The sequence below is a fragment of the Diplotaxodon limnothrissa genome, linkage group LG16 (assembly GCF_057381915.1).
Source record: "Diplotaxodon limnothrissa isolate DT_005_m linkage group LG16, D_limnothrissa_male_GT1.1, whole genome shotgun sequence".
Lineage (NCBI taxonomy): Eukaryota > Metazoa > Chordata > Actinopteri > Cichliformes > Cichlidae > Diplotaxodon > Diplotaxodon limnothrissa.
The window spans coordinates 28,627,269-28,638,744 of record NC_140611.1 but is presented as its reverse complement, the minus strand read 5'-3'; the positions used below and the strand labels follow the sequence as shown (position 1 = coordinate 28,638,744).

Here is an 11,476-nt window from a genome sequence, read left to right as displayed (position 1 = left end):
CCCACCAACCACACATCTTCCAGACTACATAAGACGGTAAACGCCCAGGCTGAGATCTTCCTCCACCTCTCCTGTATCTCCCCCTCCTGCAGAGAGTTCCTGAGAGAAGAAAGCTCCTGCCAGATGTGACCATCCCCCCCACCAGTTGAAGAGCCCCCCAGGCGGCTCGATACACCGGCGGCACCCTGCTCCAGGGCCGGGCCCCCATGCACCCACCCGCCCACAACCCCGGCAACACACCAACCAGGACCCGAGCCCCCGAGGCCCGGCCCGGGCCCCCGCCCAGAGACGGAGCACCCCCAGAACCTCACGCCCATCCCGGACCCACCCAGGGGCAGCCAGGTTGCCAGGTCAGTAACCCACGTCCGTCAGCACAGACCCTCCCCTAGCCCCGCTGCACGCAGCTGCGAGGAAACAGTCACCTGAGAGCCAACAGAGCCCTCAACCGGACGTGACCGCTACCCCGGGTTGAGCCCCCCAAGGAAGATGCCTCCGGGGAACCCCCCGACGCCCTAAGCCTGTGCTAATCCTAACCCAACCCACCTGCAATGCCATGGTAAAAGCTTAAGAGAGCTATGCATAAATGAATGACCACGAGTCTCAGTGAACTGCAGCAGCATTGTAAAAAATGAATGTTGTTATATGCAAGGATAGATGGAACTGTTGTTTGTCTGTCTCTTGTTTTCCTGGTGTAGGGCCTCCACCTATTGGCCCATTCAAACTTGATTGGTACATGCCTATATGCCTACTGATCTGGACACAGGTGTGAACAGATGTAAGAAACTGATAAAGTTATAGAAACAACAGTTACTTTAACGTATTGCTGATCATTGTAGTTTTGCAAAATGTTGAATGGGTCTACGTGGGTTTTCACACATAGCTTTACTTTTTTTGTAAAATAAATAATGACACTGTGTAAAATTTCATTGTTGTTGTTCAACAGAGAGTGTATGTACCTACGTTTAAGACCTGCTAAGGACTGGATCATTTCTAATTATGTGCTGATGCATAAAAACTTATGTTGATTCCATCCATTTCCCGACAGTGATAAGGCATAATTGTGAGTCCAATGATCTTGGCAAACAAGTATTCCTCAGATTTAGTTGGGATTTCTCTTCCAGTGTTTTGGTTCTAGACTAATTTACACAGAGCTGCCATAATTAAAGGTTGAGATAAGATCTGTTTTGCCCAAAGGTATGGAAAGGATTTAATAATGAGATGTGGTTTGAATGTGTGTGTGAGAACAATAGCAAGCACAAATCTGAATCAACCCTAACAAAATCAGTGATGGAAGAAGATATTTAAGAGCAAATAATCAGGAAAAAAGAACAGGAAACAGATTTATACAGCAACATTTTCTCTGTGGTGCTGATGAAGGTGAGTTCTAATACTCAGAAATCTTGTTTTGTGTTGTTGTCATAAAATCTCGCCATTAGGAATAGATGACTCACAGTTGACACACCATAGCAACACAGAGAGTTATTACACACATGGTGATCAAACTTTAACAACAGCATTTTTGTAGTCATCATGTGGTTAATGTTTTTCTTTCTTTCTTTCTTTCTTTCTTTCTTTCTTTCTTTCTTGCTTGCTTGCTTGCTTGCTTGCTTGCTTGCTTGATGTCTATGGAAAAGCTCAGTCACTCTAGTGAAGTATAGAACTGTGTAAAAGCTTTGAATCATCCCTCATTTCAAAATTTTGCTGTGAAAACGTTGATGTCCAGGCTCTGGGGAGGCCAATCCATGACTGATAGTGTTCCACTGCATTTTTCTATCTGTCTATATTTTTACTGCATTGGGATTTTGTTTGGGATCATTATCATGCTGAAGAATGAAGCTGTTGGTAATCAGCTGCTCTCCAGATGGTCTTGCACGGTGGCTCAAAATTTGATTGTTCTTTTCTGTGCTCATCATTTTAGCAGTTTTGGCAAAATCTTCAACATCTCATCAATGCAGCCGAAACCATGACAGAGTCTCCACTGTGTTTTACAGGTGGTTTTAGACACTCACTGTTGTACCTCTCTCCTGACATCCTCTGTGCATAGTAATAATTAATGCAATTTTTCAAATTTGCATCATCACTCCATCAAACCTCTTCAGACCAGTTCTTGTGTAATTTGGCCTTTCTCCCGGCCTTTCTCCCTGCTTTCCTTCCTTAAGAATAAGTTCTTGACAGCTACCCTTCCACAGAGACCATTTCTGATGGGGCTTCAACTGAAGGACCAGATGTGTCTTTCAGATCCTTTATTGGTCTCTGCTGAAATTGTTTTCTATTTCTTGAGGACATGCCTTTCAAATACTGTTCATCCACTTTAAATAGATTCTTTAGGCCTGCCATTTCTACTTTTGTCTTCCATTTGCCCAGTTTCATCAGTTTTGTAAGAATACACTTCACACCATACCAAGTTATATATCAAGTTTTTGGCTATTGTCTCTTTTGGAATCACTTTGTTGGTGCAAAAATGCTATATTATGATGGTCAAACTGTGTTATCTTTGGTAAAATGGGTTCTTGGCTAAGTTGTGTGTCATGTATATGATTCCTAGGTCAGTGTTAAATGACTTCACAAACAAACAAAAAGTTACTCCCCTGAAAATGGTCAGATATAAGGACTGGGCTAAAAATAAGCAGCCACTGTCCAAAGAAAACCTTTGAAAAACCTTCAGAAAGGCTGGAGAACTATTGCTCAAGACCACTTAACCAGACCAATTACAAGCAATATACGTGTTTTGGAAGTAAAATCCGAAGAAATCAAGTAGAGCTTATTAGTCTAGTTTTGGTACTTGCTCTTCCTCTTTTACGTATTTGTTTTTGTATCACAAAAGTAGGAAACATTATGGAAGAGGTCTGTTTTTAATATCCAAGTACTCTGTCCTAATAAACAAAAAAGAAAAAAAAGAGTACTGTAGTACACAGTGCTGTATTATAAGTCCTCTGCCTTTTTTAGTATTTTAGTCTCTTTTGTCCTTTGGTAACATTTTAAAGCTGTCTCAGATGAAGTAAATAAACAAAACAAAACAGGAATATATGGTGAGTCAGTATATCTCATTATTTCTGTTCCTTCTCGCTCATATATAGTTTCCCCATCATTGCTTGACTACCAATCTGAATTCTGAAAAACAGTTGCCACAGTTCTTGAAAAAAGACAGTAATTATGCAACCAGCATCCAAAGTTTCATCTCAAAAAGAGTGAACTCTTGTCCCCACTGAAGTCTTCTCTCATCCTCAAAACTTCTCTCCCCTCTCTTTCTCTGACAGCGCAGATCAAACAGCTTTGCACAGCGTGTTATGCTGCATAGCACAAAGTGACTGTGTCCCTTCTTGTGTTGAAAAGGCTCCTAGGTTTCAGGGAGCTTGTCAGTAGAAATCTGTCAAAAGTACTCAGCTGGGTTTGTTGGACTAATACCCAAAGACCATGAGGGCTTACCCCAGGAATCTGGACACTTCACAAAGAAATTAACTTAGCAAATCAAAAGCTCAACGCCCTAGCTGACACCCTAACCACAGTCCCCTTTGTTTGGTTTTAGCAGTGTACACAATACACTTCTGTTTGCTCTGCTCTATTTTCCTGCCCAGGAGTAAGCCTGAGGGTAGGGTTTGTGTGTTCTCTGTACTCACCATCCTGTCTCTCCCTCTTCACTTGTTTCTGTATGTAAGCAAATAAGCCTCCAGTCTGCGTTCCTATTGGCTTTACCCAGGACTTTCTCTAAAGAAGGGGAGGTCCTTGAAGTCAACTCAACCACACTTCCTCAAAACTTTCCTGTGAGGGTTTGCGAGTGTAACTGTCTTGATAGTGGCATAACTGTTGCAGTGTCGTTCTGATGACCATCCGGTAAATGTAAGGAGATCTAAAGGTGATCTGATATCATCAAAGACTGTTTGTCTTGGACTACATTCCTGGTGTGAAGGGTAATCCTACCAGGCAGCCTATGATGGAAAACTAACAACATTAAGGTAAAATACATATTTCAGATCAAACGATTGTTATAGCCTCAGAACTTTGTTTCTAGAAACATACTATGATTTGTATTTGAAGGGCAAGAAAACGAGACTAAGAGAAAAAGAAGCTGAATGTCCGTGTATGTTCAGTGTTTTTATTTATTAATAGCAAGCACAACTCCAGCTAAAGAAAGAGAAAAAGTTGGACCAACTACTTTATCTGTTACATTGTAAATGAATTCTTTCAAGACCAGCTTACAACATACAATTGTCTGACCTAGGAAAAATAGGCTACAACAATTGAGAACTCCTCCTTCTCTACCTGCATTGAAATAGGAGAATGTCATCAGAAACACAGGAAAGGGAGGAGATGGATGGGTGGAAGGAAAATATTTGCTTCTTTCACAGACCAAAAATGTTTTCACAGAGTGAGACTGAACTCCTTGAATTAAGCTCTATTCTGTTCCAGGTTTTTAGGCTAAACACAGGAGAATGTGCTCTCAAATCCTTTGAGCAATTTTTTTAATCGGCTCTTCCATGCGGAGCAGGTGGGGAGAGCAAGAAAGAAAAAGAGAGAGGGAAAGAGTTCACCTCAAACTATACTTGTACATTCTTTGAACTCCTGTGAAGTTTATATAAGTTACAATGCACACTCACACACACATAGGATCTTTCCTGTTTGAAATCTATCCAGAAGTGGGATACTCTGTGATTTGAAACGCTCCATTCCCCCCCCACACAATCATGTGCTTGCAAAAGATTATTTTACTGCCTCTAAAACTCAAATCCCTGTGTTGGCTAAAGCATTTTAAAAATGTTGGTATGACCATTTTAATGACAGAAATATGCAGTTGAGTGCACTTCATTGGTCAAAAGCATGTAGAAAATCTAAGTCAGTATCTCATGACTTCAATCAATATGCAGGAAACCAAAAAAACATCAAATTAAATGCTTTCTTTAACAATGTTTCTTGAGATATTGTTTTAATAAACTTCCAACTAAATAATCAGATGTTTATCCAAGTGACGTTATCTGTTCTCTGAATTATTTAGAATGCGACAACCTGGCGACAACCTTCTCCGTCTTCTGTTTTTGTTGTGTGTAGAGTTAAACACAAACAAGTCAGTTCCCATGGGAAAATGAGCTCAAGTCTGTTTGACTGATTCCACAGATAAACTTTTTCCCTGTTTTTCTTTCTTGTTTTTTATATATACAGTTAAAAATGCTCTGTACTAAGCAGAATCCCAATATGACTCATCATTTATACTCATCAGAACAAATAAAGTCATTACATACATACAGAGTCAACTGCAAGATTACAAGCTTTACCTACAAGTATTCTGTAAATATACTAAGGGAGGGATTTAGGTGGTTAGTGACAGCCTTTGTATGAAAACTTAAGGCCTTACATAATATATATATATATATATATATATATATATATATATATATATATATATATATATATATATATATATATATATATATATATATATAATGCATCGATTAAACCACCACTACGTCTAGTTGGTTGGTCAGCAGCTGTTTGTCTGGAACTTCAAGTCCCACAGGATCTTAGCCCTGTTGTTCTCAACCACCTTTGGTGCTGTGTCCCATTGGGAGTTGGGGACTTCTAGTCTATATGTAGCACAGATGTTGCTAAACACTGTCTCAACCACTTGATTGTCCTTGTCAGTGTACACTGTCCCAACTTGCGTCTTACATCCTGTTGCATAGTCTTCAACTCGGGTTCTGTCAGCTGTGGCAGACTCCTGCCTCTATAGATCTGGTGCTTAGGGCTTGTTCTTGTGCTGCCATGATTAGAGTGTCTTGGTTGTCCTTTAGGCTGGCCTTTTCTAGCCACTAGTAGGATTTCTTGATGTCAGCCACTTTCTCTGTTGATGTATGCAGGGGCTTGGTTGTTCATGATAGTTCCTCCTCCTGTTCCTCGTTGCCATAGCCATCCTCTGAGTAGCTCATCTTGTGGACTATCTTCCTGAATTAACTGTGGATGCTTTGTGTTTCCTCTTGAATTGTGGCTCTGAACCTCACTAATTCTTACCTTCTCTCTTCCCATTGCACTTAGAACTTCAGGCATTGGGTGCAGAACTCCATGCATTTTGAGAAGCCTCACACTTTTCCAATCTGAATGACGCCCCAATGCCCTTGCAGTAGATCCTGCGAGCTAATCGGCTAGTTCACTCCCGGCATACAGCTTGATGTCATCATATGGGAGGTGAGTGAGGGTCAATCCACCCCTGAATCTATGTCCATATTCACTTTTAGTGATGAGCTAAGTTGAGGCTTACACAGAACAAAAGCTGGGATAGCGCAGCCATCTTACAGCAACCTTATTTGTGCTGCCACGTATTCATGAAGTGGTCTTAGTGTCTTCAGACAGTAGGCTTGGATCATATAAGGGCCTAGTGCTGTCTAGCTCTTCACTGCGGATACTCATTGAATGTTCAGAGCACCAGTTATGGATTTTTTTATAGTACAACTAAGAAAGAAAATATTTTTTAAAAATAAAAAATATAAAATATTATTGTATTTCATATTTTAAAATCATCTAGTATTGACAGAAGTAAAAAGAGCTCATTGCCCATGACCCTATTGTCTCAGCTGTTTCCCTTTAGAATAATTGATACTCAAACCTCTTGATTTAGTGTCATTCTTAAAATTTAGAAACAATCCAGACATGAACTCTAAAAAATATCCATATTAGAACTACAAAATGTTATTTCGTGCTTTTGGTGAAAAAAAGGGCATAGTCATAAACTGATTGACACATTCTAGCTTTACTGTCAGTATTTCATACTTTTGTACTGTATATTTTGTTATTATTTACTACAGTGTGTCAAAATGAATAATTTTTCTTTTATTTATTCTGTTCAGGATTTTCTCATCAGCACTGGCAAGATCTTTACATACTGTAATAACTTATAACTGTGAGAGGAGTGCTTTTTCATAATGAGAGACAGATTGGTGGAGTTGCAGCAGAAGGCTCAAGAGTTATCTGTGGTTGCAACTGAGAATACCAATCCTTTCTCAGTGGAGGATGATGATGACGACTCTGTGGCGTTTGGGGTCATAAAGCCACAAGCTGTGGTGTTTGAGGAGGAGCCAGTCATTCAGGACTTTCTGTCAGAGGTTGAGCATATACAAGATGACATTGCAGTGCTGGAAACAGAGGTAAAAATGACTAAACTAGACTTGCATTTAGCATTTGTTTATTTATTTATTACACGATATTTGCAGGATATTACTTACTATGTTATTAACGTGTGTTTCCAAATCTTACCTACAAACAGGTCCTTAAGTTCACTCAACAGCAAAAGACCATGGTGGCAACCATGCGTCGTTTTAGTGTGATGAAAAAAGAGAGCAGCATAACACGAGACATAAAGCTCAGGGCCGAAAGCCTCCACCGTCGTTTAGACAACCTTTCGAAACAGGTCCAGAAAACTATGGAGCAGCAGGGACCTACTGCTGCTTTAACGAGAATACAAAGCTCCCAACATGCAGCACTACTCCGCCGCTTCCAGCAGGTCTGGAGTATATTCTTACTATTTTTTTTTCTTTTTGATATTTAACTCTTTCTTTCTTTTTTTCTTTCTTTGGTAGATTAGTTTGAAAAGAATTAAAGTTTCACACACACAAACACACACACACATACACACACATATACATATATATATATATATATATATATATATATAAAACACCCAGCACGCCCCTGCGGGCGGTTTATCCTTCAAGCTCGGGTCCTCTACCAGAGGCCTGGGAGCTTGAGGGTCCTGCGCAGTATCTTAGCTGTTCCCAGGACTGCACTCTTCTGGACAGAGATCTCCGATGTTATTCCCGGGATCTGCTGGAGCCACTCGCCTAGCTTGGGAGTCACCGCACCTAGTGCTCCGATTACCACGGGGACCACCGTTACCTTCACCCTCCACATCCTCTCGAGCTCTTCTCTGAGCCCTTGGTATTTCTCCAGCTTCTCGTGTTCCTTCTTCCTGATATTGCTGTCATTCGGAACCGCTACATCGATCACTACGGCCGTCTTCTTCTGTTTGTCTACCACCACTATGTCCGGTTGGTTAGCCACCACCATTTTGTTCGTCTGTATCTGGAAGTCCCACAGGATCTTAGCTCGGTCATTCTCCACCACCCTTGGGGGCATCTCCCATTTTGACCTCGGGACTTCCAGATTATACTCGGCACAGATGTTCCTGTACACTATGCCGGCCACTTGGTTATGGCGTTCCATGTATGCCTTGCCTGCTAGCATCTTGCACCCCGGCGGAAGGGGCTACATGAATAGGATGCGGGACCTATGGATTCTTCGATATATATATATATATATATATATAAATATATGAATACATACATACATACATAAATAAATATATACATTTATCTGTATTTGATAACGTGAAAAGAAATGCAGTAAATGCACTGTGAACACTGTGAAAACTGTCACTGCACCGAAGACCATGTTTATGTTTTCTACTGATGATAAAAAACATGGGACTAAAACGCCTCTCATTCTTCATACACTGTCTTCCTCTTATTTCTTTTGGCTGTAATTATTTTCAGGTAATGCGAGAGTATAATGAAGGCCTGCTGACCAAGCAAGAGCGCTGTAAGCACTTCATTATCCGGCAGCTGGAGGTATCAGGAAAACCTGTAACAGAGGAGGAGGTGGATGAGATGGTGGCCACCGGAAATTGGGAGGTGTTCAACGAGAACCTGCTGAATGATGTCAGAATCACGCGGACACAATTATCTGAGATCGAACAGCGACACAAGGTAAGGGAAGCACAAGTAACTCACTGGACCAACACAAAGGTAACAATAGATTCTTGAAGGCACCTAAAACAACCAGCCATTCATGGCAAATAAACTAATTCAGTGTTCTTTATTTGATAGAAATTTGCTCCTTGCTAAAGTTAGATATCCAGTCTGTTCATGCTGTGAATGTGAGAATCTTTAATAACAAAAATTAACAAGAGCGGTTTGAGAATGCATATGAGATAATATATCAATATTCAGCAATGCTAAACAATCCTTTAAAAGGCTCTTGGAAATAGATCTGGATCAACTGTGGAAGCTAATAACATTGAATCTGGCCCAAACCCAACCTCTGGTAAAATTTTCATGCAAATTCATTCGCTTTTTGATTAGCCCTGCTAACAAACAGTCAAACCTAAACAAACACATATCCTCTTTAAGGGAGGTAATAAAAAAGTGCCATTTTTAGCATGTTTTACAAATACACTACATCAGCTGACACAAATGGGTAAAGGAGCAGAAAAGGTTTGTACTGGTTGTTATTCTAGACATTTATCAGAGATTCGTGTAGACCTGGGACACCAGGTGAATAAAATTGACTCCTTGAGAATAGAAAGAAGTAGTGCTCTCTGTCCTAACAAACACCTTTACAGCCAGTGTTGAATACAGAGAGATGTGTTAGTGAAACAGGACATTAATCACTAAGTATATAAAAGTCATGAGAATGTTGAGCATTTTCCCATGCTCAGGTCATGGTCTTCCTCAGCCTGCTCCTTCATTGCGTCTTAAATCTTCTGGTCCTTTCTCCCATCATCTGACTAATGTCTCTCTTACCTGCAGTATTAATCCCACTATCCTTCTCCACCAACAGGAGTTGTTGAGCCTGGAGAACAATATGAAGGAGCTTCGGGACCTCTTCATGGACATTTTCATGCTGGTGGAGGAACAGGGGGTCTTTATTGAACACATTCAGACCAATGTAGAGATGACGCAGGATTACGTGGTTGCATCTAATGAGAAGTTTAAGGCAGCTGCCAGGTATAAGAAGAGGAACCCAATTCGACAGCTTTGCTGTTGCTGCTGCCCTCCATGGCGATGCTGCTTGTAATACATAGAATAATTTGAATCATAGCTTATTGGAAAACTGATTTTACTTCATTTTACCTGTTGGAAGTAAGTAACACTGGCTTTCAGTACCGCTAAAGTGACAGGAAAGGTACTGAACTTTTGGCTGTTGAACAGAGCAACAGTGAAGACAGATTCAACAGAGCATAGAAACCAATTAGGGGGAATGGGCCAGAATTGGTATGGGAGGCACCTATTTCATTCAAGAAGGTGTGAAGCGGCTGCTATTAGAAGAGACAGTTCTGTGAGTGCTACTCACCAACACTGTTGCTTACTGGAGACCTTCACTGTCATCTGACAGAGGTCGCAAACAAGGGGAGGCCACTGACCACTACATCAGCAAGACTGATATCTCACCGTTTTTCTTTTTTTTTTTCCTTTTGTCCTGCTACACAAACTCTTGATAATGACTTGTGGCTTGTTTTTAATACATTATCTGCACTTTAAAATGTCTTTTCTTTTGAGCACAAACATAAATTTACTTTAAGAGTGGCATTGAGCCATTAGATATTCATTCCAGTCTTGGTCCACATGCTGATGGAAAAAAGTTATTTTACAATTAGTCATTAGTCTCATTTGCATTTCAAAGTAAGATCATTTTCAGTGAAAGAAAAAAGTAATTAATTTATGCACTTTCACATAGACGTATTCAAATAAAACTTTGAATAATGAGGCTTGATCAAAATATTTCTGCCATAATCACAAAACTGCAGGAAATCATCGAAGCCATTTGTGTAAAAATAAGAGCGAAAATTACATTTGAGGAAATTCATTAAATTCTTTATGTTTTGCATTTTGAGTGTTATCAATTCTTTTGGAACCGTTTCATTGTTCAGATGAATATTTTGCACCAATATGCATCATTATTAACCAGACTAATACACTACACAAAAGGGAACTGGTTTCAGAAAAGGAACCAAAGTATTACTGGGAATATGTTGACTGAAAAATAGAACCAGCAGACTCACACATGATGATAAGTAATGATCTTCTCTCCCCCATTTACTTAAGTTAACTGTATAATATTAACTAACAATCCCTGCTCATGACAAAGCCAAAAATAAGTGCTGCATTAATTCATTAATTAACTGCTGACCTTCCTCACTGGAACAGCTGAAACTCCTCTTTTTGTCTACAGTGCCAGTGATGTTCCTCAGTGAGTCATTGACCCGTGTTCTTGGGAATCCGGAACAACATACAGGTGAACTAGGTGTGTCAGAGCTAGCCTGGATAATCTGGTTTGTCTACTATCCCAGGATAGTTTCCACATAACAATCCCGCATTACTATAGGAATACTGTGTGTACACATAGCAGTTCACTTCAAACGCATGGTAAGATGACATGCCTTGGTCAAATAGTCTTCTGCTTAACTATATATTTAATTATATATATAGTTATATAGTGTTTATGTAGTGTTTAACAATAATATACATATAGTTAAACACTACAAGTATATTATAATTTTAACTCTAGCTGTAAATTAAGAATAAAATTTGATCAAGAAAATGTTAAAAAGTTACAATAATGACCTTTAAAATTTGTTTAGTAAATTACACATCTTTTTTTACAACATTCAAATGTAAAAAGATGTGTAATTTACAATTTACTTGTATTATACTGT

General features: G+C 39.8%; 1 protein-coding gene across 1 annotated transcript; it reads left to right on the top strand.

The window, feature by feature from the left end:
* The first annotated feature begins 6,908 nt into the window (after positions 1–6,908).
* On the top strand, positions 6,909–9,837 carry stx19 (syntaxin 19). The gene is made up of 4 exons (XM_085374874.1): positions 6,909–7,130; positions 7,250–7,486; positions 8,535–8,747; positions 9,601–9,837. The coding sequence occupies exons 1-4, from the start codon at positions 6,909–6,911 to the stop codon at positions 9,835–9,837; spliced, it is 909 nt and encodes a 302-aa protein (XP_085231000.1).
* The last annotated feature ends 1,639 nt before the right edge of the window (positions 9,838–11,476 follow it).